A 26,141-nucleotide genomic window follows, 5' to 3' on the forward strand; every position below is an offset into this window, starting at 1 on the left:
TAATTCTAATTTTTTTTCTCATCAGGTCAGTGATGTCCTTGTAGAAAAAGACAACATTCATTTATTCAAGTATATACAAATTGTCTGAAGGAATCTTTTCTATGTGCAAGTGTGAATACGTGAATGTACTCAAAACTGACCAAATAAAATCTTTACCAAAACTCTGTGAACTCACTCTTTACACACTGATTAACTGGGTTCACCCAGCATCACAGCTTGGATTGATTTAAAATCACAGATTAAACTGAGATGTGTATATTATTTGGCAAATAGAATTAGTTGTAGTACTGCGGGGACTTTAATTACAAACATTTAAAGTAACAAAAACTTACATTCTATGTTGGAGAACATGAGTTGTAGGAAAAGCTAGTGTCTTTGTAGATTAAAGCTACGTAATAACACAATAAAGATTCATTCATATGTCCAATATAAGCGTTTTACTGTGATTTTTAATGATGATGCTTTTATAGCAAGACTCTTAAGTTGCTCTTGAGTTCAGTTCCTTAATGGGGAGTAGATTTCTTTTCACATTAATTCAATTAATCACTTCAAAATCTTTAAAAATCAGCTAAAAAGCTGATTGTTTTTTCTTATATGAAAAGAAAATCTACCACATGAAGATTTCTGTTTTGGTTCAAGAAATAAGTTGTTTATTGCACATGACTGAAGAGACATTCATATGAGATTTATCTATTTTTAGAGCATGTCAGATGGGCTAAACATGTCAGACAGGTTAAACAAAGTCCATCGTTAGACTTTTTTTTGTTAAACAACAGCAATGACTTACTTTAATACTTAGAAAGACGTCTGAAAGCATCCAGTGTTTGCTGAGACACGACTAGTCCAGCTTTCAAAAATAAGGTGCCAACATAGAATATATACAGAAGCATATTCATTCAGATTAAATGGATGATATCGACAGTAGGCGTCAGAGCTTCTTCTCAGTAGATTTAAAGACGTCTTCAAAAGGGAGTGAAATTAATTTTTTAATTTGGGCTTCTGGAAATCATGACATTTGCGCCTTTTTATTAAACTCACAATTTCAATCCAAGATTTGGGAATAAGTTTAAAAATTATTAGCCGTTGGATGTATGAACATTGGTTGAGTTTTTAGTCCCATCTCTTTAGTTGCTACCCTTGATGCGCTAGTTACCAGCCACCAAAGCCTGGCTGAGGGGTTGCTGGGTTGAACATGATTTGGAAACCAGGTTGAATCAGTAGTCTTCTCATTTCCCTCTGCTGAGCTATTAGTTACCAGAACAGGTTCCATTGGTTGAATCGGCTGTGATTTTAATGCGGCTCTGTCATTGCAGCATAGTTGTCGTGGAAGTAGATGTTTCTGGTAGAAGTATGATAGCAGAGTTGTTTATTAATCATCAGACATAGACCACATACTGTCGATTCAAACTGAGTTTAAAGAACCTTTTGTAAATTTACAGTTATTTGCTGAGAAAACTGATGACATTGCTGTGTAATCTTTTACAGGGTCACAGGAATGTGGTGTAAATCTAAACTACAGTAAGAACCTATATACAAAACCAGTACTTTCAGTGCAAAGTTGGTGCAAGATAATTATTGAATTTTTTACAGTGAAAGTTTTTGCGGCTCTCACATTATCGAAAAAGAGGAAAGACTTCCTCACAGCTGATTCCACAACAGTGCAGGAGAATTAATGTTGAATTAAGCTTTTTAAAGGAAGGAGGAAAGTCCTACAACTGCAGATTATTTGGATTTGAACAATACCAAACTATGTGCTCAGCATGATTAGTGTGAAATATTTTAAATTAGGATTCAGTGGCACAGTTACCACAAAGTAGTTCTTTGATCCATATCCAAGGACATCACAGTATGAGACTGTCCTCCTACCTAACAAACAAACAAAACCCATGGGTCCTTTATCAATGCAGGTAATAACAACCCATAATTGTGTTGAACGAAATGTAACCTCTAGGGGTGATTAGAACAGCTGCTTCTGAAGCCGCATAGGAAGTGGTGTTGTTGTGTTACGTGCGTCCATGGCAACCAGTAAAAGGTTTTTCATTAGGGTGACAGTGTCATGGAACAAAGAATGTATTTTAGCCTTAACCTTGATTGTTTTCCAAGCAGTTTTGATTACTAACCCTAATAAAGTAATGATATTGCCTGAACCCAACCCGGGAGGTAACAAACATGTTTTAGTAAGTTTAGTAAATGACAGATCCTGTTATTTAGGTTTAAGAGGCAGATCTGATTCATCCCCCCAAAGTAATGCAGGGGGAGCCAGGAGGAAAACTCCCACAAGAAGTTCAACTTTTTGTCTCTTACCAGCTAAAGGGTAAGTTTTTATTTTCAGGACTCCATCCGATCATTTGAAATGGGAAATTGTGGATCACAGTTTTTATTTTTGATTGTAAATTATGACAAAGAGTCCACTATTACAAGCAGAACAATCAGAAACATTAGATATCTGACACCAAAGCCCCTCCTCTCATTACTCCACCCTGGGGAGATTTAAAAGGCCATGAGACACATGAGACTCCTCATTGCAGCGAGACATCGCAACCTCACCTGTTTCAACTTCTTTACTCCTCTGTTTTATTGTCCTCTCAATCCAGCTTGTTTTTTTTCTTCTATAACCATCTCTTCTTTTACTCACCTGTCTTTCCTCTATTTATAACACATTTATTTCACGACTTCATCCACCTCTTCCTGTCACCCTCCACCTCTCGCTCCAACATGAGTCTGAGCCGAAACAAGCGAATCAGCTCCAGTAATTCTGTCCGGAGCAGCAGTGGCTCGAGGAGGCTGAGCGGTTTTGGTCCAGGCCACGGCGGGTTCAGCGGCATCTCCCTGAGCAGCAGCTCCCTGTATGCTGGCACCAATGGGCATCATCATGGTCTGGGGGCCTCGCTGACATCTCTGTCGGTCAACAAGAGTCTGCTGGCCCCCCTGAACCTGGAGATCGACCCCAACCTGTCCATGAGTCGAGCCCATGAGAAGGAGCAGATCAAAAGCCTCAACAACCGCTTTGCAAGCTTCATAGATAAGGTAATGAGACTGGAACGGGCGCAGTTTCAGATTAGAAACTGTTTTTAGATTAGATAACTCAAAAAAGCTGACAATTTGTTGCTTTTCTTTTTTTCTTGTCTGTTGGATACCTTATAGTAAAAAACAGTTAAGAAAATGCAAGATACCATCAATCTTCCTCAGTCTTTGTCCAATGTTAAACAAAATAAAATTTTTATCTTCAGTTTGAAATTTGAATCCACTTTGTATCTTTATGAATTAATTAACTGTAGTATCTATATAGTTTATATTGTCTTAGACAACATCATACAGAAATACAGGATGTTTAATTCCTATATGGTGTTGGGTTGATCAGCATTTCAACTGTTCAGCGATGTAAAAGTCAATTGGTTTTGAAGAGAGCATGCATAAATATTTGCCCGTAAAAAAGTGCAGTCTAATGGCAAAAAAAGTGGTGAAAATATGCAGAATTCAACATGCATTTGAACAGCATTTTTTTCAATCAACGATAGTTTCATCCATTTTTTTCTGCTGATTACAAACTAGAGCATGATGACCATAAATGCCCAACTTCAGTTGAATAAACCTAAACCTGATACTACTATACTATACTATAATACTAAAAAACAGGAAACATTAAGACAATAACATTTTGAATTTTGAGGAAACTGCAGCTTATTTTGTCAAAGCACCTATCAAATCATATCATTTCTTTTTTTGTTATTTAATCTTATATCATGTGTCTTGCATGGTAAGTCCCCAGTATCTGGCCTAACAAGGACAATAACCTTGTTTTGCTGGGTTTGTTTGTCTTCTTGCATCTGCATCTGAATCATACTGCACTCAGGGGTGTGCAATACTTTTACATACAATGAAATACATGTTGTGGAGCTGACCAATCAGAGCAGATAGGGATTTTGCAGCTGGAGGAGAGATTGGTTTCACCGTGTGATCACGAGCTTCGTTACATGCATAAAGAAATGTCTCAAAGTAACCACGGCCTAAATATATATATATTAAAAAAAAACATTATTTTTGTAGTATAATCAATACACAGTTGGATGTCCGTGAGGGAGATTGTAATAACACAAAACAACTGAAAGTGAATTAGTCTGTGTTGTGTTATTAATGCTAAGTTGGCTAACCTTGACAGCATTTACTCACTGTTAAACTGAAGACGCAGATAATACTAATAGCACATGCTTATATTTATGTTAGAGGTGTTAGAAAGCAGTAAATGGGACAGTGGAGGTGAGTGATGTCCTTGTTGAAGTTCCTGAAGAATGTAGTCTGCATACATTTCCCACAGAAAGAGCGAAAAGCTCTGATAACGCTGGACATTGATACCCTACTCAGGGAACATGTCTTCTTTCTCACGGAGTGGGTAACGCTCTCACAATAGAGGCTTTGTTGACTTCTCACATCACCAGAGATCCACTCCAGGCATACAGTGACACAGAGCTGAGCTGAATGAAGGCACATTTGTTCAAATGTACAAATATAACCTTTTAAAAGTTGTTTTAAAGTTGATTAAGAAGATTAACATTTTCAAATTCTATTCTGGTGGAGTGATGGGATTAAGATTTACTGTATTTCATAATATTCCAAAGTGTCTCTCGTCCACAGAGCCAAAAGTTGCACAGTTTGAGTTAAAGTTGGGGAAGGTTTACTGGCTGCATTGTTTCGGAGTTTAAGTTGTTGATGGCGGCTTAAAAAAATACCCCAGCGTTCAACGGATGAAAGTAACTGAAATGCACTCTAAGGTATTTGAGTCAAAGAACTGCAGAATTGAAAGTATTTTGAGTGCAAAATAAGAGAAGGAGTGAAGATAGGGAGAGACTTTTTATAAATGTATAACATGATGGAGACTGAAAATGAAATGAAAACAAAGAATATAATAGATGAAATTCATTGTTCCAAGTAAACACTAGATTTTAAAATGATGTCCATATCTTACAATACCTACATTATGCTATCTAAACATTTTCAATGGATAAACATCTACTAGATGAAAGAACTGTGCAAATGGGTTTGTACAAGAACTCCAGTAGAGAATAACATATATATTAGAGACAATTATTGTTACATAAAAATATCAAAACTCTAACATTGTTATAAAGCACCAGAACTAATGAGATTGAATGTTAAATAGATAGATAATCATAATTCTTAGAGGCACCTGTTTTCACTGCCTGTTGAAAAACTTGGAAATCCTTTTATTTCAGTAGAAGAGCTTAAACTGAATCCCAAAGATTGAGATAAAATGCTCTCAAGGTTCATTTCAAGTTCTATAATGCTGAACTTTAAAAGTGAGTTTTTAAAAAAAAAAAAAAACATTTCAAAGCTTCTCCATTAATGTGGTCAAATGGGATGATTCATGTCAAAGGGTTCACGAAAGAATCCTTGTCTACATCTAACACCATTTTTTTCCCGTTTGGATGGTGTTTTTGATTTTCGTGTGAGTTTCAATTTTGATTGCTGTGGCAACAAGACCTCCCCAACTAACTTTGTAGTTATGCATATAAACAAGGAAGCCATTCAAAAGTTGAAGGAACTGATACATATACTCAGCTTACACTCACTGAAGTAATCCAACGCCACTTAATGAAACATTAAAGAGCTCGTTCCCTCATGCAGCAACGTGATTCGTCAGATGTAACAAGCAGACAAAGTCTTACTTGATGCAGCATGATTTAAATCCAAATGAGAGCCAAGATCATTTGGATACTTTATGACATGTACTGTCTGTTCATTGCAGGAATGATCCCATGATGGATTTAAACATTTAATTTAAACCCACAGGCTTTATGAAAGAGTCAGAATGTAGAGAATGCACCTGGCATTGAAATGGTTGGTGGTACTGGGGTGCTGGATATCTAAGCGATCTGTCCCATTTCCGTCCCATTGAGCTGGATTGTAACCTGATGAATCCGCTCAAATGCGGTGTGGTTGTGCCGAAGAGGAAGATTATTCTGCTCCAAACAGAACACAGGCTTTGTGTTGGAGGGTATAAACCCTGCTGCTGGCGGGAAACATGAGCTGCACAGGTACAGGCCTGGAGTACAGTCAAGTGTTGACAATGAGCTTGTGCTACTTATCTGATGGAATGTTCCTTTGACCTCTGTTCATGAAAAGATTACTTCATTCCAATAACTGCAACAACTCATTATTTCAAGAACAGATTAATGTGATGGCTATTTCCTTTATAGGTCATTTCCCAAATCCGCAGGATGCTCAGTTTTTAGTAGCTTAAAGGTGGCTGCTGATAGTTACAGAAATCCAAAAGAGCCACCCTGGAGTCAATCAAAGTTTGATTCTCCAGTCTGAGCCACTGTGAAACACAAAGGAAGACATATGCCATCGGTATATATATCGATGTCAGTGGCTCCATATGGACGACAACAACAAAATAATATTTTGACATGATTCTACGTTGCACTGTGGGTGATTTTGACAGAGTTTCATTTATGAGAGTGTGTGGAATAAAAAGACAATATATCTCCGGTTGTTGTTTTGATCGTTAGGTATGTTCAATTCAACAATGTGTTAGGAAACAGTGCTAAACACTGAAGTGTTGGATTGTTATTGTATAAGAAACATCAATGATCAAACTCTTTATAGCTGCCACAGGATGGGTTTTAAATGTCCACGTTAACCTGTCCTCCTGCCTCACTCAGGTACGTTTCCTGGAGCAGCAGAACAAGATGCTTGAGACTAAGCTGGAGTTGCTGCAGGGTCAGGGTGTTGGCCGATCCAACGTGGAGCCTTTGTTCGAGGCCTACATGGCAGGTCTGAGGCGTCAAATGGACCTGGTCAACAATGACAAGACCAAACTGGATGGGGAGCTGAGAAACATGCAGGGACTGGTGGAGGACTTCAAACACAAGTAAACAATGATGACAGTTGAGTTCTTTTACTAAGTATCATTGTCATTGAATGCTCCACCGTATCACACTGTCCTCTTTCTGCCATAGATATGAGGAGGAGATTAACAAGAGAAACAACATGGAGAATGACTTTGTTATCCTGAAAAAGGTCAGGACACAGACACATTCATATATTCAGTCACGCAGGTGTGGCGTGTAAGATGAAGCATTCTATTGTCCTTTCCTGTTATTGTCCTTTTTGTCCTGTATTCCCAAATGCATCAACACCCATAAACATTACAAAACTATCCATGTTGGAGCTACATGGGAACAACATGTTCACAGACTAAACAACCGCTAACCTTTTGTCTGAAAATTGCTGAAACCTGAACTTTTTAAAGTAAATACACTGCATCTTTTTTTAAACTGATCATTCAAGCAGGAGGCTTTCCTCCAAGTCCAGGAAATATTTGATGTACTGTAGTACTGTACTGTACTGTACTGTAGACAGCTCCTGGATGTCAGCTTCCACTGCAGCATCCTTAAATAAAACTTGAGGGAATGAGATCTGACGTTTTATTTTCTAATATTGCAACTTTTTCAACTCTTATCCATCATTCAGTGGTTAAGCTATCTTTGATTCACTTTCATCAATTAACTGAATTGTTATTTCATGTTTAGATGAGCTTCTCTGAGTTATAGTGATGCTTAAGCGGATAAGAATATAAACCAATGCACAGCACAGATAAATGGATAACGATCCGTTTTTTAACTTTATATTGGGATTGATTATTGGGATCACTTTTTATTAAAGTTAGGCTCTACTGCTCTAGTGTGACTCCCAGTGGTTTGCCAAGGTTACACATTACACCTTTAAAGCAGATCCAGTCAGTTTATTAAATCCTAAACAAACTTGATACGGGTCCTTTAAACCTTTGAGAGCTTAAAGACGCCTTTAACAACAGACTTAAAATAGACTGTATTTTTTTCAGGCGGTTGGATGCCACAGCTTAGATTTCTAAATATGTGCTTTATTCTATGACCTGGCCTTGTGTACAGTCACTTTACTCTTACTGTATAAACCCAGAACTGTTGTGCAGTTCAAACCAAAATTAAGATAAAATTCAGTTTACACAGGTAAAGTACTGTTGTGTTTAGCTTGTTATTACACTGACCAGGCAGTTTTTATTGTCATTATGTCTTAAAACTGCAACTAATAGGATCTAGTTCATATCACATATAGAAATACTGCAGCCTTCAATGTATTTTTAATCCATATCTATGATCCACATATTGTCTCTGTGTCTGTTTGTTTTCAGGATGTCGACTCTGCCTATCTGGTCAAGGCAGATCTTGAGGATAAGGTCGGCGCTTTGACTGATGAAATCAACTTCCTGCGCAATGTCTATGAGGAGGTATCATTTGTTGTCAAGTTTTTTAATACAGCCTGTTTTCGGTGCTTGCACAAAATCCCCATCTGGTCCCCAGATATTTCCACTATATTTTGTTTCATTGTTCTGTGTTATGACTCATCTTAGACTTCAAACATTTGCCATTAGTGTGTGATATTTTAGATTGAAATGCTTGTTCTTTTTGTTATTTTCAGCTCCCTTGTGTTCTCCAGTGATTAAAAAAGTTATTTAAAGGCAGGAAAGATTTTTATATGTCAGGACATGTACTTTTTATACAACAGCATGCAAAACCCATCACACATAAAACAATACAGGAATCACCAGGAAAAATCCAGTCTGGCTTACAGCAGGACCAAGATGACCAAAAGCCAAGGAGTAAAAAGGAGTTTTTAAGTAAGACTTAAATGACTCCAACGATACGGCATGTCTAATATGAAGTGGCAAGCTATTCCATAGCTTTGGAGCAGCCACTGAGAACGCTTGGTCGCCCTTAGTTTTAAGCCTGGATCTTGGGACCTCAAGCATGATCTGAGGGCTCTGACTGGATCATGAACTTGAAGTAGTTCTGCAAGATACTGAGGGGCCACACCACTTAAAATCTTAAAAACAAACAATAAAACCTTAAAATGTATTCTAAAATGGACGGGAAGCCGGTGCAAGGAGACCAGAACAGGAGTGATGTGGTCCCGCTTCTTAGTGCCGGTCAGAAGGTGAGCGGCAGCGTTCTGCACCATCTGCAGGCGACGGAGGGAGCTCTGATCAAGACCAATAAAGAGTTGCAATAATCAAGCCTAAAGAAAAACACATGTTTCCTCCAGAAACGTGACAGAATTCAAACCCTTATTTGTTTTAAATTTTTTGTACCTTATCCAAATGTTTGTGGGAACTTTGTTCAACACCCCTCTCACATGGAAAACACAATGTTTAATATGAAATAGTATGAAATAAAAGATGCAATAGATAAATGAAATACAGAATATATAAACCTTCTTATGGCCTCAATACTCTTGCTTTCCATTTTACTAGCTGGTGTTTTATTAGTCTTTATTTTTTCACAGAGAAGTTATATCAAATTAAAGAAAGATGTTGACATAAAAACATCATGTGAAAACTTGTTTTTCTCAAGTCAAACTATAAGACATGTAGCCTGCTTAATTTATAAGTCTTTAAATATTCCATTAGACATGTATAGTTTTAATTTTTAGTCTTTGTGTCTGTACAAACCTACAATATCTGAAATCAAACTGATCCAAAGTAAGCATTGTACAGCATTTTACATTTACAGAGTTTACTTTTTTTTAATATTTCAAATCTCAACCTAATTTCCATTTGGCTCAACACCTGTGGACGAAATATTTTCACCTTTCAATTCTGTTTGATTTCCTGCACCCTGATCAGGAGCTGCGTGAGCTGCAGGCCAGCATTAAAGACACCTCAGTGGTGGTGCAGATGGACAACAGTCGCAACCTCAACATGGAGCAGATCGTCGCCGAAGTCAAAGCCCAGTATGAGGAGATCGCAGCCCGCAGCAGAGAGGAGGCAGAGACATGGTACAAGAACAAGGTGATGATGAGGGAATGTAGCAGATGAGCCAATTAAGGTGCTCTTCTGTAGCTATACAATCATCACATATCTCATGACAAAGCTCAATTGTCTGAAGAAGATAAAAGAAATTGTTTTGATGAGCCCATTAAAATTTCTACTTCTCCTTTCAAAGAAACAAGCTGAAGCTATCCGTGTAATATCTGTGCTTCTTCTGCCTGCAGTTTGACCAAATGTCAGTGCAGGCCAGCCAGTTTGGGGATGAGCTCCGCATCATAAAGGGTGAAGTGGCTGAAGTCAACCGACTGATCAGCCGCCTCCAGAGTGAGATAGAGGCTGTGAAAGCACAGGTACAGTTATGAGTTTCAGGCTCATACACTTTCGGTCCAGGTGATATATCAGACTGTCCTCCACCCAAAAACATCTCCATGGGTCACTTGTTCATACAGGCAATGACATCCTATATTCTTATTAAAATAATATGCTATTTTTTTCATCATTAGAGCTACATGGGAAGAGTGATGGGTTGTCTTTTTCTTAACTCTAATTATTTAGTTTTGATTTGTAAAGCCTAATAAAACTGAACCAAAATGTGCTGTCCTGTTATGGACTGAAAGTGACTCAGAGGTGAAAAAACAATGTTGTATCTGGGTGTCAAACTCATGTCTAAAGGCCTGAAGGCCTTGTTGTGGAATATGGCTCAGAGCCAGTAGTGATATATTCTCGTCCCGAATCCCACTTCAGCGTGCCAACCTGGAGAACCAGCTAGCTGAAGCTGACGAGCGTGGGGAGCTGGCTGTGAAAGAAGCCAAAGCCCGTACCAGAGACCTGGAGGATGCTCTGCAGAGAGCCAAGCAAGACATGGCCAGACAGCTGCGAGAGTACCAGGTGAGTGAAGAAAAGAGAAAAATGGTACAGTGACAAAGGCTAGATTGAAAAGTCATGTGAAATTATCCCATTTTCTTCATCTGCAGGACCTGATGAACTTGAAACTGGCTCTAGACATTGAGATCGCCACCTACAGGAAGCTGCTGGAGGGCGAGGAGGACAGGTAGGACATGATACGAGGATGACAGAAATGTTGATTTAGAGTCTGACTGTAAATCCAGAAATGATCCTCATTGAATGTGCATTTTACCAACTGAAATTAATCCACAACAACTTGTTGTACAGCCTCAGCTGTTTACTTGTTTGAGGCCGACTATCTGAAAACCCAGCAGCTGAATGCATTGGAGGAGTCCCCTGTAGACCACAACTGACCATAGTTATTTAAACAACATGTGAAAAGCTAAATCATATGAAAGACAAGACTAAGAGGATATGGATAGAGGCAGAAAGACCACAGGGCATCCCAAAAGACAGCATAGGCTACCACAACAGCTGGTGTTCCTGTGCTCACTGCTTGGAGAAGGACACCTTTGGCATAACAAGTAGAAATTGTTGTCGTATTCTGTGGATGACAGAAATACCAGCTGTGAAGGTAATGAACTAGCAGCACTTAATAAACACTGCTGTCCTAGAGCTGCTGCTTCCAGCTCGAAATTCAAAGTTCTTACAAAAAGTAAAGAGGTTTTTTTTTAAAAGATTTTTATGAGATAGATCTCTTCTTCAGCACCAACACACAACAAACTGAAAGTTACCCACTGCCAGGGACTGCAAAGTTAAAGGATAAGACCGGTTTTTTGACATTGGGCCCTTGATTTCACATTATAACATGATGTTCTACTCACCCCTGCTTGTTGTTGGTCATTTGGAGCTGTTCCGAAGATATTCGCGAGGCGTCTGGCTGCTCTCTTGAGATATTCGGCCATGAAACGGTTTCCTATGGGCAAGCTTATACAGACACAAACTATGCTGTTTATAATTTATTAATTACTCTACACTAGCACTGATAACGTGGAGGTGCGTCGCTTACTTAAAAAAATCCGGGTTCCTAATTTTGAATTTTAGCCGAATGAATAAATAGGCAGCAGGTCTGTGGGCTGTCTGTGGCAGTAGCACCACGAGGACGTCAGTAACACCCACTTTACGACAAAAAAAAATAAAAATTACAGTAACCCGGATTTTTTTAAGTAAGCGACGCACCTCCACGTTATCAGTGCTAGTGTAGAGTAATTAATAAATTATAAACAGCATAGTTTGTGCCTGTATAAGCTTGCCCATAGGAAACCGTTTCATGGCCGAAAATCTCAAGAGAGCAGCCAGACGCCTCGCGAATATCTTCGGAACAGCTCCAAATGACCAACAACAAGCAGGGGTGAGTAGAACATCATGTTATAATGTGAAATCAAGGGTCCAATGTAAAAAAACCGGTCTTATCCTTTAAGATAACCCAAACAGTCACAAAAGCCATCACGGTGGGAAATAAAGGCATAAATAAGCCAAAATGATCATTTAATAGTTCCATGAACACCACACAGATTGGATGGGGTTGATGGGACCATTAAAGTACGCCTAATATCTTATTTTTTTCCTTTTTAGACTTGGACAACAATCCATTCTTAACATCCAGGCCATCGCCAACTACAGTAAGTACAAACGAGACAGAAATACTGTATGTTGCATAAATACTGAAGAGGGGCTTACATTGGGGGAAATACCTTTAGATGTGAATTTATGTGTCCATTTTTCTTCTTTTGCCATCCTAATGAGCTTCTGTCTATGTGTTTCTGCCCAGGTCCTAAAAGTTCTAATGGCTACCACAGAGGCAGCAGCTCCCCTGCTCCAAAACTGCTGATAAAGATGACCGAGACCAGAGATAACTCCAGATACAGCACTCACTAAGTTCCAGCGAACACTGTTCCAGTTTGATCCTCCAAATCCTGTCTCCTAATGCGTCGAGGTGTGTGCCGGGCATTGGATTACTAACATTTAAGTATAATTACTGAAACATTACATCATTTAAACATAGAAATAAAGCGGAAATATTGCAGGGAATCATTGTTATGGTGTGTTACTAGTCAGCCAGTGTAAACCAGTGCTGCATCACTCTGATCCAGTCACATGGCAAATTTGATAAACACAATGCTAAATAAACGCTATTACTCCAATATGTGGTGAGCTTATAGTAATGTAAGTATATTGTAGTCCTGTAAATGCTTTGAAGATCAAATTAGGTATTTACCTCTGTAATGCTGACTGTGCATGCACCAATTAGCTCTTTGTGTTCAGAGGGTTTTACTAGCAGCTCTCACTGGGTTTGAGTTATTTCTTACTTTTCTGTAGATTCACAAATAAAATGAACATGAATAAAGAGATGCTGGTTATTTTTCTTTACTGACTAATATCTCATTTAAATGTGTCAGTTCTCTCATTTTATTTGAACTTAAAGTAAAATCAGATTCCCTTTTTTCATTCTCATTGTTTGACTTAAATTTGATTTGGTTACTGTGTGTTTAAAGCAAAAAACAGAACAAATAGTTGATATAAATGTTACTTTGATAAAGACATGACGATTGAAAGCTCAGGAACATTGCATCTATGATAATCTAACACTGTCCCCTAATGGCTTGTTAATATTTATGCCCAAAATACACAGAAACACATTTTAAACTAACCCTAATAGACTCTGTTCTATTCAGATAAATAAAGATGAAATTACAATTACAGCTGCAAGAAAGGTGTCGACAAATGGTCATTTTGGAGAAGTTTATTAAGTGCTCATGTTTCATAAATCCCTCCGGCACTGATCCTAAACACTGTTTTAATAGTTTTATTACTGAATTTAACCTATATGTCAGTTTAAAGATGTAAAATTGACTGCAAAGAGGATAAGAAACAAGTAAATTCTACAAGATGAAAAAAAGGTGAACAGTCTTTAATCTTCAAAAAGATTCATGAATATCCATTCCTGGCTAATTTTATTCAGAATATTGTACATCCATGACGAAACCAAATAACTTTATTTATTCGAGAGAAATATAATGTCTGTTATAATCAGCCGTAATGGCATATTATTATAGAATTATTTCCTCGTCTGATATCAAACATCAACCGTTGCAGCTCTGGTGGTTGGTAGTGTCTGTGTTGTGCTGAGGTAGTTATAGGAGGTGGATCTATCATCATTATTTATTGGTGACATTACCCCCCCTCCCCCATCACAGTAACTTAAGTTATGGATGGTAAATCATGTCTCTACAGATGGTTGTTAAAGTTTTTTCCACAGCATTTCTAAAGCTATTTTAGGCTGTTTTGAGAGGAAAAAAGTAAGTCATTTCACACCAAAACCTCATTCCAGCTGTGAATGATGGAGGGAGCAACATGTTCCAGGGCTGCTTTACTTCCTCTGAATGTCTGGATACCCTCCAATCATTGATGGGACATTAAAATCCATGAGATTTAACAGAAGATAATCACAGCATAATTACAGAAAGAGAACCAGTCAATCATACAGGTGAGAACCTGGTTGTTCAATCAAAACAAAAAGTTTATATGGGATAAGATCTAAAATTCTTCCTCTTTGTTGTGCAGTGGTCCTGTTGGATGGTCTGTTCAGCAGAGGAATCTTCCTAACTGAGTGAAATGACCTGGAAATATCTGAGTGGCAGCTTTGAAAAGAGCTGTTTGAATCTTACAAAATCTAAGGAAATGAGCTCCAAAGTTTCCTGAATAATTTCCATTAGCAAAGGACACACCGGACCAATAACTTATAAAAGAAAGGAGATCATTTCGTCCCACAATTTCCTGTGGCCACGACCTTTATAATGATCTTCGATTACTAATGTGGATAAATATGAAGTCAGGAGGGTGTGTTTGAGCAGCCTGTGACTCCACTATATTTCACTAATCTTTCTTTCCCTTTTCAATTACCAACTTTAAGAATAAAGTAATATTCTCGATGATCTCTAATGTGATAGGACATCATTTCAATGTAACGTATGAAACTGAATTAAATTGAAAGATTTTATTCCAACTATACCTTTAAGATTTATTTTAACTGGTGTATTTTCCAGAGGACGTTTTAGGGTTCATAAAGATTTATCTTCATCTCCAGGTTCAACAGACACTGGATCGAATGTAATTTGAATATAATGTGTTGCTGAGTGTCTAAACACGATCATGTAACACCTTATAATCACAATTTTAGGAGTAAGCATACAGTACATCAGTAAACTACACAAATCAATGATGCAGGCAAATTATTTCAATTGTAAATATGGAGAATTTACTTTCCTGTAATGTCTGTTACAAACAAACAAAAAAATCCACAAATTCAAAATATTACAGCGCCCAAACAGCATTGTAATTATTCTAAGCAAAAACTAAATATCACAAGTGGCATTTCTTTTCAATATCTCTGCATTTAGTAAGACATCTGTTTTAATAGCAAAATACTTGTACATCCTCAAACAACGTGTGCGTCTCCTGTCCACCTCATTTATGTACAAAACTCCTCAGTCTTCATAGTTAAAGCCCCCATAAAATTCAAGGTTGTAGCTTTTTTTTTAAACAAATATAAAACTCTAATGGTTGCCCAACAACCAGAAGTCACAGGTTTGTCCAACCAGTTATAATCTTTTATATTTATCTGCTCAAAAAAAAAAAAAAAAAAAAGGCAAACATCAAAGCACTTAAAACAGGTTACGTGAAGTCAAATGAACAGTTTGAAATGCAGAAATTAAAATAAGTCGGTGATTTATTATCTGGAAAAGCTAAATATACGAGCTGATAAACCGTTATTGCTCCACATGTGCAGGAATGTTTATGAATTCAATGTAATCAGGCCTGAAAGAAGCCAAATTGTTGGTTTTGTAAAGTTTAACATGATAGCTGGTTCGTCCTGTCAGTTTCTCCATAAAACATGTTCACTTACTGTTTTTTTTTTTTCTGTCTTGCAGCCAAAGTTATGGAGACAACATAAAGTTAAATGGACACATAAAGATGGACAATCATCCACAGGTTGTAGTTACAGGCTGGAACATGCAGCAGTGCAATGTTATTATGACAGACTCAGCAGTGCTCTTCTTCCCTTTATTTGTTGGGTTTAAGTCCGACTTCGATTAATGTTTCTGGGTCTAAACAGGCCTTTTTTCTTAACATTTCTTAATTAATCTTACAATAATCTTTGTAGTTCTTCAGTCGGGCCTTGAATCCACAGCAGAAAGATTTCCAGCATAAAACTCTTAAACAGAAGTGGCTCTTCAGAATAGTAAATATATATTTCTTTAGCTTCACCCGCCTAGTTTTTGGTTCTGCTCTCGAATCTGTAAGGTACCACACTGTTTAAACTAAAATATGTGCCTCTGTATCTGATACACTGCTAACTTTAAAGGTGGGAGTTTTCATTAGCCACCAGTACTTTTCTTACACTTTCTCAAACAGATCTGCTTAAATGTGGGAGTTATTATGTACCAGCTGGGGGATATGCACTAATATAATCACTGTACAGGTTATTATTCATAGTTTCTTTGTACATATTTGATGCAGGAATGATGGACTAAACACAAGAGCTGGTATTTGTAATTATTGCCATGATAATCACACAAATTTAACTAAGGAGACCCATTTCTGTCAGAAAAAAAAAATTCAGTATTCATTCATTACGACAACTTTTTCATGACTTTAAAATTCAATGGATTTGCTAATCAAGATCAAATTGTGAGTTTGTGAATTTAAGATTTAAGTGACGAGATTTTCTCCAAAAAACTATGAAAGAAGCTCGTATTACTTTCTGTGCTTGGGAGCGTATATTTGGGCATCTGATGTCGCTACCAACTCGAAGGGTTTGTGCCGGCATGGTTTAAAAAGATCTCAATCAGTGAGGGTTCAGATTTTCAGTGGATTTCTAAGTTACAATCTCACGTTATCCAGCCCCGTCATCTTCATCTCTGCCCAACTTTAACTCAGGCTGCATTCACTGTACCATGGAAACAGGAAGTCTAAACACGTTGCAATCATGAAAACAGCAAATTACCTAAAGTGAATTACATAACTGCTACAAACAGCAGTTATTTGATTTACATTGAATGAGCTCTACCAGTAGTTAGTCTAATGTTATATAAATATGACATTTAATTGGTGTCCCCCCCCAATCAGAACATCGATTTTTTTTATTTATCATTTGTCACTGAATGCAGCACGATATAAGAACCCATCATTACATATTAAACTTTGACCCGTCGGCTTATGTTATTGTAACTGCGGTGTTTTGATAACCAATTCAACATGAAGACATCGTGCCTGAATGAGTGTTTGGCACCAGATTTCCGTGACCCCAGCATTTTTGCATTAGTTTGGTGTGTGGTATTCTGAGCTATTAGCTCTCATTGCATTTACTGTACGCTCTTATATTTTAATCCTGTGCTGTAAGGGTCATTTAAAAGTTCAGATCTCCATATAGGGCAGGCACTAATGACCTCATGCCCTAAAACCGCTGCTCTGAATTGAGCTGTACATTCAAGGTTGAAGAAAAAGAGCCGAAGGGCTGAATCTGGAGCAAGTCACTGACATTTCTTGTCGTTTCTTCCTGGCAGAAAAGTGGGTTACATTCAGTAGAAATATTGTATTTTTACAAGCGTGGAGACCCCATCACATTTTAACGCTTTTATCGTCTCGTTTTGATTCATTTTGCCACGATGATTAAATTAAAAAATAAACACGGGGACATTAACCTCTTAGACACTTTAAGGCTAACAGAACATTGTCAGCTATAGTCAATCAGTGTGTGTGTTTTTACATTCATGATTACACGAAAAACTTGGCATTACGGATCGTTTCCTCTCAAGAATTAATCACTAATCCAGTCGTACGCTGCAGTTTTCACATCATTGACATAATTCTTATTGCATCACGTGGCTGAAGCATAAATAAGCCAAATGCAGTGTCAAACACATGTGACCGATGTAGAAAGAGCAACTGGTGTTCTTGACTATTTTGCTCCGAAAACTCTGAAAAACTCAGAATAAATGATCATGTCGAGCTCAACTTCCAGGATATTTCACTTTGAAAGCTCACCATCCTCTGGAGGAAGGAAACGGATGAAGTTTAAAACATAAAAATAGGTATGTTGTTCTTTTGAACCTGTTAAATATGATTACAGAAACATCAGTAAATCTGTGAGCAAAGATTTCCAATTATAAATATGAACTTTTCCTATTAAAGCTCCTCACACAAGGTCATGAAGATTTGAATCATTTGATCAGTTTAGTTTAATTCGACCCAACATTTCAGGACTTTTAATTAAAAACACTAATCTCTAAACCTGACAGTAATGTTTTAGTTTTTTTTTTTGCTTTAATTGATCATTTTTCATGAGTTTCTCCTTTTCCTCAGTTGATTTGAGCTCCCGTAGTTTCACATTCAAACAGGCAAAACACTTTCCTCAACCCACAGAGGAGCTCAGAATTACTGACACACAAATTCATCCTTCAACACAAATATTACCACAGCTCTGGTGTAAACGTCTGAGCATTTCAGGACAACTCTTCTGATAGGCTACACAGAAATCATGTGACATGAATACCATGAAGACTGGCTCCTGAGCGAACTTTCACAGCAATGAGACGAGAGCTGCATCGAAGGTTATTATAGGGTTGCTGGTGCTTGACGCCCTGTCTGAGTGGTGTTTCAATGGAGGATATTTTTTAGTAAAATTTCAAAACTAAAGCACTGCTTGGCTCTGTTCGCTTCAGTTTGTTTGCATAAGTGTTTGTGTGTGTCCAAGTGAGTGAAGGGCACGCTGGTCCGGGTAGCGATCAAGTGCACTTCTTTTAAAAACTGTTTTTAAAAATGGATGAAAACTCCAAACTCTGCTCCGTCAGAGTGCAGCAGCCCAGTGTCAAGTTAAAAAAGTTATAAATCAAAGATGTTACGAGGTAAACAATGCATATGGGGGGGGGGGTCCATCTTCCTGTTCTTTTTGCACACGGGCCACCACAGGCTCACCTTCGATGTCACACCATGTGGCGGTCTGAGCAATCGAAATGCATCAAGTGCTCCTTTTTGTAGTGATGTCACTGTGATGAAAAACCTTCTCTAGTTTCTTAATGCTGTTTTAGAAAACTCCGTCTGGCAGGTCCGTTCCAGTCCAGCTGCTCGCTTTAAGACCACATGATCACTCAGACATCAGGGTTTTAGTTAGACTCCCAGTGGAGGTGTGAGGCTGGATGTACAGTTTGGCTCCCGTGTGTTTTCCATATCAGACCCGAGCGGACCTCAAACTGGGATCAATGTTTGCCTCCAACTTTAAACAAGGTCAAACATGGGGTTAGTGTGCAGACCAGGGAGGGTAAAGGTCAGGGTGTGGGGGGTTTGTGAAGGATACCCTGCAGGTCCTCTGGTAAGGCCAGGATGACAGCCTCGATGTGGGCTGTCAGCTTCGACAGCGTCCCCGGGCGCAGCGGAAGCTGCTCCCTCTCCGCCTGACTCTGCAGCAGAGAGCATCAGAAACCAAAGTGGAGTCATCAAAAACCCAATCATGAGATAATATGTCATAGTTCAGAGTATTAATATAGAATTTTAAATGACTAGAAATATTTCTGAATGATTTTCTGTGGTTTTTGTGCATTTCCATTGTCCTAATTTTAACAGTATCACTGGACTCGAATATTATGCCACATATTACAGACATTACATCTATTGGAAACAAACTGTACAAGACAAGAGGGAGAGTGAGATTAGACTGGGTCAGTGGCTGGTAATGATTAAACCATTGGCTTGGACCGAAATGATCGTATCTTTAAATTCATTATCAGATATGCAGAGAAGTTACACCTTTATTGGCTATGAATGGTTAGAGATAAAGTTTTCTGACACAGGATTTTGTATTTTTTATTTATTTTTTAGACATCAAAGGGAACAAAACTAAATTAAATCAAGCAAACTTTAAACATATTCGAGGCAGATTGCACATTCTGTACCCGTTTGGCTGTTCAACTGTGGTCTTTGGTTTCATAAACTTTTAAATCTTAAAATTATATCTTAAATATCACTTAAGCTGAAATACAGTTGCTGTGAACTACGTGTACACGTTTTTATCGTGGCTGCTTCACGTATCCTGCGTTCGTTTGGTGCGTCGGTTGTGCACGTCTTCAGAAATAAATGTTAAAATGTAGGTGACCAGTACAGGTTAAAGGAAGCTTACTTTTGATGTTTCTGTGTTTTCTATCATCAATTTCTCACGCCCTGCTCGGTTTAGGGGCCTCACATACCATCAATAACCTCTTCTATTCACCCCATATTTACTGTTTATCGGAGTGCTTCTGCTTACATCCTGTAAATCCATCAGCAGCTACTGGACTGAGTGATCAGGTGCACCCCCTTGTGGAAATCTCCGGTAACAAGCGCACTACACAGGCACGTATGTGAGCAGTTACACTGAGAACGGAGACGGTAGATTTGGTGAACGCTAGGTGGAACAGCAACTACATTTTCAGCCCCATAGTCTGCTGATCTGAGCTACTAAACTCTATAGAGTTTTATTTAGTGGAAGAAATATTGGAAAGATAGATTAGACAGACATATAAAGAAATATCTGAGGATCCACAAGCAGTCTTTTGCTTTTGGTAAAGAAATGTTCCCCCAAGAATATTTTTGTTCTGTTTGATGACGTGGCTGTAACAAAAAGAAGACTCCCTGGAAGAAGATATCTTGTATTTCAATGTGGCCTTCCAGGTTATATAAAGGGCAGATGAAGTACAACTAAAAACACAGTTCTGGTACTCATGGAGTAGCCTTTGAGGAGTTCGTACTGACCAGTTTATCTTTAAGCTTCAGAACCAGATCAACTGCCTCCACCTCCGTGTGCTTCTGGATTCTCTGCTGAAGATCCTGCAGACAGAAACATTCATGAGTGAAAAAAGATGGACAGATGGAGAGAAAGGAAAAGTAGGTCCTACACTTTTCTATTCGATTTTATTTCCCAACATAAACTCTACGTGAGCGTTTTGATTCACATGTAACGTACAGTTCCACGTGTTTGTTTCTAAGTTGAGGCGTTCACTGTAAGTGGTGCAGCAGTCTGAGCTGTAGTTCCTTTGCCTTGTTGCACACGGATACATCATTAGTGTACTCCCAGATGTCCTTTTCTGTAGTCTCATCTCTCTCCATCTTGAGCCCACACCTGGGCAGCTGTGGCTCAGGAGAAAGAGCAGTCGCCTGCCAGTCGGAAGGTTGGTCTGGGCCATATGTGAAAGTGTCCTTGGGCAAAACACTGAAACCCACGTTGTTGAATGTGTGTGAATGCTTAGAAGAAAGCACTGTGTAGCCTCTATGAGTGAGTGAATGTGGCATGTGGTGTGAAAGCGCTTTGAGTGGTCCGTTACACTACAAAAGTGCTGCACAAGTAGGGTCCATTTACCTGTAAGATTGTGTTGTTCGCTTCGCTTGATTTATGGAGTAACAGCAGCTTACTGTAGACCTGTAGTCATTGGTTTCATGGAGCAGCTGCTCAGTTGGTGAAAACTCCAGCTTTGTTTGGTTGTGAAGGAAATTCACGACTTGTAGAAATCTAAAAAAGGTCATTTGCATTTTTCTCGAGCATATCAAATGATATCAGCCCATCAGTCTTTAAAAACTGTAATTCCTGCCTCTTAAAATGGAGAGAATCCGACATTTGTCTTTCACTGAGGATTGAGTACGACTTTTAACAATATTGAAATATTATATGAAATATTCAATTCCCTCTTATTATACCTGATTGATCATGTACCAAAACTGAATTTCTCAAGAGTGAGTGAAGTAGATTAACTTGTGTGTTGGATGTTTTCGTTTTACTTAAACTTATAGGGACATCATTCGTGGATGTTTCTCATTAGCAAAGTTATGTGCCACAACTATTCCACTTTTATTACAAAACTAAGTCTTAAAAAACAACTTAGTAATCCATTTAATTTCTTTTAATTTAACCAAGAAATAAAAACTCTTGAGACTGAATCTCTCTTTTCCACGAGCACCTCAGGTCAGCAGTATCAACGATACATATCCAAGTTCTACATTAACTAAATTCTGTGCCTGATCTTAACATTTGCAGCCTTTCTTCTCCTCCTCCTCACCTCCTCGCACAATGCCTCAAGGTGCAGAGCCTCCAGTTTCTGTGTCATCTCTCGTCTCCTGTTGCGAAACCAGCCGTCAAAGTTGGGAGACTTGAGGAAATGCCTGAAAAAACATTCAGAGTGACTACATTTCTGCCCTTTAAAGTAACACTAGAAAAGTTAGTGAACCTTAAAAGTACATGCGTCTGACTAGTTTTGAAGTACACCGACTTTTGTTCTACACATTCCCAAGCCTGAATCTACCTTGGAGCGCCCGGGAGATACCGATTCACAACTTTGGTTTCCAGCCCTGCATCATAACGTTTTGCTTCACAGCTAGAGCTGCAGCAAGCGATTATCTAGGTAATAAAAAATTGATTATTCCATTGATTAATTAGGTTTGCTCCTCTCCTACAGTCTCTGCTTTCATATACTGTATTTTAATGCAGCTGAAATCCTAATAAAGCCTCTTATTTCCTTTTTTACTGTCATCAGACAACACAGTGAATCAGAATCAGAGAGTTAAAGCTTCACCTTATGACCAGCAGTCTCTATTTTACAGATGGAACATGGTCTGATTAAATTACCTGTGGTAAAGTGTGTGTTTTTGATGTGACTGAGAATATCAGTTCACATTAACACCTTACAGGCTGAAGCTGCTCCGATGGGCAGAGCCTGAAACACTTCAGCCTGAAATATACATATCAAATATTAATCATATTTGGGGGATTTTAATAAAGGCCACCATTCTTACATAGCTACACTGTTTTTATCTAAAAACATTTTTACTTGCAAAAAAATTCAAAAGTGTGATATTTTGCTGCATGCTTTTAATGGTGAAACATAGCGCCATCTGGTGGATAAATATATTTAAAAAAAAAATCAAAAACTGAAAGCTAGTACTGTAGTTCAAAATTAAATTTTAACACAAAGAAATGAATTAGTTGAGGTTAAGATAAATGTGGCATTTTCAATGGGACATTATCATAAGGAACAAATGTGTCAGTTCTTCCGTAGCTTAGCCATTTTTAGGCTAACTTAAAGCGGCGGTCGGCAACTTTTTTTTAGTCCTATTAGCTTGAACTGTCATGGGATTCTGGAAGTAGAATATTAAAGGCGGGGTAGGGGATCTTTTTCTGGAACATTTTTTTACATATTACTTGAACTACTCTTCACACCCCCATTGCAACCAATTAATTAAAAGTTTTGACACAAATATGAAAAGTTTTAGTGGCCTCTAGAATGTACAATCTAGGAAAAACAGTATCACAATGATTGGATTCTGATGCCGTCTATCAAACTGCAATCTGTTCCTCCCTCCCCCTCCTTCTCCCTGTGCGCGTACCCTGCTCCGTGAACGTCCAGAAGCTTGGCAGGAAGCTAAACTAGAGCCAGCTTGGCTAGCACCTAGCATTGTTAAACGTATAGTTAGCATAAACTAAATACTAAATACGGCAACGATCGATGCTTGCTGTCAGAACAGCGCTCGTGCACCTTCGTGCTCGTGCGCGTTCATGTACTCTACAGGCGTGCCTTCGGGGGAAAAGTGAAGAAAAGGGTTGGGACTTTTTACCTGTGTATTTTCAAAATGCAGCTTCGCTGGACTCAAAATCCAGGATCTCCTACCCTACCTTTAAATAGGCTGTTTAGGAAAAATAACGAAATCTGTAGCTCCCTCTGAAGCCTGTAATCATGCTTGCAAAAATCGAGCGCTCCCGGCTGTTTTTAACCAATCAAGTTAGGGTGGAGGAATCCTACCTGTCAATCACAGCTTGTGCACACGCTGCTGAGCGTGAGTCTGCCCCAGCTTGTGTGCGCTCACACTGGTGTGAACTCACGTGCACAACCTCGTCCACAGAGGGGGAGGGGTTTGGGGGGCGATTCGGAGCTTGGAAGAGGTTGGGGGAGGGACCTGAAAGTTGTGTCAGTTCGAATTTTCCGACTTTAGACTCGCAATTTTGAAAACCTGCCGACTGCAGCTTTAAGGAACTGAGACGACAATTCTAAAAAAGATTTGAATTAATATCCTCTGGCAAATTTGAGCTCCGTTCATTTAGCAGAGCCAATATGGCTTGAATGGCACAAAATGCCCTGGGATCTTATGAGGGTTAAGGAAAACATGGTAGTGAGCTTGTGTTAGCGGGGTAGTCCTAGTTACATTTCAACAGATATTAAGTTGATTTTTAAAAAAGTGTTTATACCAGCCCAAGCCTCAGCTTCCTTCTGTTCTCTGCTAGCGTCAATCAAATTACCTTAAAGAGATAGTGGAGAGTCCTAATAAAAGCCTGTGTGTAGAATGAATCCTTACCTGTAGAGTCCAATCCAGTCTCCTTTCAGTCTGGATGTGAGCTGAGGTCCAGCTTTCTCTAGTGTCTTCATGAAGTCCTGCTGGATAAAGGGCCGTAGCTGAGGAGGACTCTTCCAGGGACTGATGGTCTTCTGGAGAGGCATCAGACTGGCCACATACCGCTCCTACAACAAGAACCACAAACAGATTAATCGGTTTGTCCGGAAGTAAGAAGCAGCAAAGTTTTTGTCAAGTTTTTGGCTTTGATAAAAATAAATCGTTAACGACTTCACAAAATAATGCACAAGAACAAAATCAACACCTGTGACAAAAGTGCACAGAAACAAAGTTTTACATCTTCAGAAATAAAGTTGTTACCAGAGGAATGATGAAGCTCTGCGTCAGTTCTAAGAAGTAGCGTCGAAGAATAGCATTTTGTGCCGCTGAGGGTCTCTTCTGTTGAACACCCTGAAAAAACAAACCAAACATGACTCATGAATCATAATTCTTAAATTCAGAGCAGCAGCGTTAAAAGCAACATGTTTTTCAATAGACTTTATAGTGGCAATCATCCATGTCTCAAAAGAGGAGTCTCAGAAAGACAAACCTTTCTTCAATAAAATAAAATAAAAAGACTCTAAAGGCGCGTTCCTGTACGTTAAGTTAAAATGATCATGGCTGCATTGAAGTGTAGAGTTTATATATACTGTATATACACCATAAAAGCATTGATTCCACCGTTCTATTAAACTGTTGTCATTCCTGAATACAGGATTCCTGCTGTGGAGGATAGTACTTTAATTCCTCTTAAGTTTGGTGCTGTTCAATTTACTAAAGGAAAAATGAGAAATAAGATTGTGCATTTCTGATATAATGATATAATGTCTGATATAATGTCTGTGCTGTGACCGTCTGCTCCTGCCTGGTGACTGTGAGGATTATCAAAGGTGCCTTTTCTTTGCTTAAACAGAAAATGAGGAGGTGATGCAACATAAAGCTTGTGAGCTTCACTAACCACATTCTGAGTATGAGGGATACAATCTGCAGATATAAATGTTAACATTTCCTTTAATGCACTCGATTCTTCCAGCTCACATTGTTTTTAAACATGCAACAACATGTGCAGGATACATTAAGAGGAGACCATTTCTCACCTTCTGAAGCTGCTTGATGATATCCTCATCTTTGCTGAGATATGGCTTGTATGCAGTGTACACACCTGCAATAAACAAAGAGATCAGGCCAGAGAAGCAGGTCCCACAAGGAGTAAATAGCTGTAAATTTTATATGTACCGCTTTGACGATTATGTCATTGGACCCCGTGTCTCAATGATATTATTTGTATAAATAAAGGTCAAATAAAAAAATACCAAAATTTTTCAAGGTATTCGAGGCAGATCCTTGGGGAGGAAATTTTATATATATGAGATAAGATATGAGATAACGGAGCTCTATATAAAAATGAATTAACTTCAGAATGACTCGTGTGTTTATGAGCACCATTCCAGATTTCATATTGAGGCATTAAAGTGAGGCATTGTAGAAACATTTGACAAGACATACGAAGAACAATGAGATTTAAAACAAAGGACCTGCCTCGAATAAAGACCTGGTTTAAGTAAAACAAGACCAACACTTCTATTTGAGGAAATATGGTAAATGAATTAAAAAACAATAGTTTTGATAATAATTTAAAGAAATAATACACAAAAAAATAATATAAAATATGGAATATTTACCAGGTTTAGAATCCAGAGTTTTGAGGTTTTTCAGTTTCTTGACCTTCATCTGTTTGGCCATCTCTCCTTTGAGGAACAAACATTTCACACAGTCAACTAAACACTGTGAACACTGTAAACACTGTACAATGCGACAGTGAAATCTGTCTTTATCCAGAAAGGACTCTGGTTCATTCCTTTTTCCTGAATAAAACTCTTCTTTTGGCTGTTTTTCTGACTCCATCAAACTCTGTTTTTGCTACGAGTATTGTTGTAATGAGGCATTTTTGGTAAATGTTGGTGGAGAAGTTCAGCGTTAAAACTGGCCGAGGCCTGGATAT

General features: G+C 38.4%; 3 protein-coding genes across 4 annotated transcripts in view; 2 read left to right on the forward strand and 1 right to left on the reverse strand.

Moving 5' to 3' along the window:
• The window catches only part of LOC142377557 (deoxyribonuclease-1-like), a 29,395-nt gene extending 29,234 nt beyond the window's left edge, over positions 1 to 161 (forward strand). Inside the window, exon 11 of the mRNA XM_075461785.1 lies at positions 26 to 161. Coding sequence (XP_075317900.1) covers positions 26 to 33 — 8 coding nt within the window. The 3' untranslated portion in view covers positions 34 to 161. The remainder of the gene's footprint in view (positions 1 to 25) is intronic.
• Positions 162 to 2,715: 2,554 nt separating this feature from the next.
• Positions 2,716 to 13,041, forward strand: LOC142377556 (keratin, type II cytoskeletal 8). The gene is made up of 10 exons (XM_075461784.1): positions 2,716 to 3,027; positions 6,684 to 6,892; positions 6,981 to 7,041; positions 8,192 to 8,287; positions 9,683 to 9,847; positions 10,051 to 10,176; positions 10,571 to 10,714; positions 10,801 to 10,877; positions 12,308 to 12,354; positions 12,504 to 13,041. Exons 1-10 carry the CDS (start codon positions 2,716 to 2,718, stop codon positions 12,608 to 12,610), a joined length of 1,344 nt encoding a protein of 447 aa, XP_075317899.1. The 3' UTR covers positions 12,611 to 13,041.
• Positions 13,042 to 13,644: 603 nt separating this feature from the next.
• dennd6a (DENN/MADD domain containing 6A) overlaps positions 13,645 to 26,141 on the reverse strand; it is a 32,302-nt gene continuing 19,805 nt past the window's right edge. For both annotated transcript variants that reach the window (XM_075461786.1, XM_075461788.1), the window contains 7 exons: positions 25,822 to 25,887; positions 25,237 to 25,301; positions 24,461 to 24,550; positions 24,104 to 24,267; positions 21,817 to 21,919; positions 20,519 to 20,593; positions 13,645 to 19,191 (listed from right to left, as the gene is read on the reverse strand). In XM_075461786.1, coding sequence (XP_075317901.1) covers positions 19,060 to 19,191; positions 20,519 to 20,593; positions 21,817 to 21,919; positions 24,104 to 24,267; positions 24,461 to 24,550; positions 25,237 to 25,301; positions 25,822 to 25,887 — 695 coding nt within the window. In that variant the 3' untranslated portion in view covers positions 13,645 to 19,059. The remainder of the gene's footprint in view (positions 19,192 to 20,518; positions 20,594 to 21,816; positions 21,920 to 24,103; positions 24,268 to 24,460; positions 24,551 to 25,236; positions 25,302 to 25,821; positions 25,888 to 26,141) is intronic.

Source organism: Odontesthes bonariensis, chromosome 3 (genome assembly GCF_027942865.1).
Source record: "Odontesthes bonariensis isolate fOdoBon6 chromosome 3, fOdoBon6.hap1, whole genome shotgun sequence".
NCBI lineage: Eukaryota > Metazoa > Chordata > Actinopteri > Atheriniformes > Atherinopsidae > Odontesthes > Odontesthes bonariensis.

What these genes read in the sequence shown, in the direction of transcription:
- LOC142377556 (XM_075461784.1), top strand. Translation starts at nt 2,716, where the DNA reads ATGAGTCTGAGCCGAAACAAGCGAATCAGCTCCAGTAATTCTGTCCGG. An exon ending in CTGGAGGGCGAGGAGGACAG is followed by an intron (nt 10,878 to 12,307) that starts GTAGGACATGAT and finishes TTTCCTTTTTAG; the next exon opens with ACTTGGACAACAATCCATTC. An exon ending in CCAGGCCATCGCCAACTACA is followed by an intron (nt 12,355 to 12,503) that starts GTAAGTACAAAC and finishes GTTTCTGCCCAG; the next exon opens with GTCCTAAAAGTTCTAATGGC.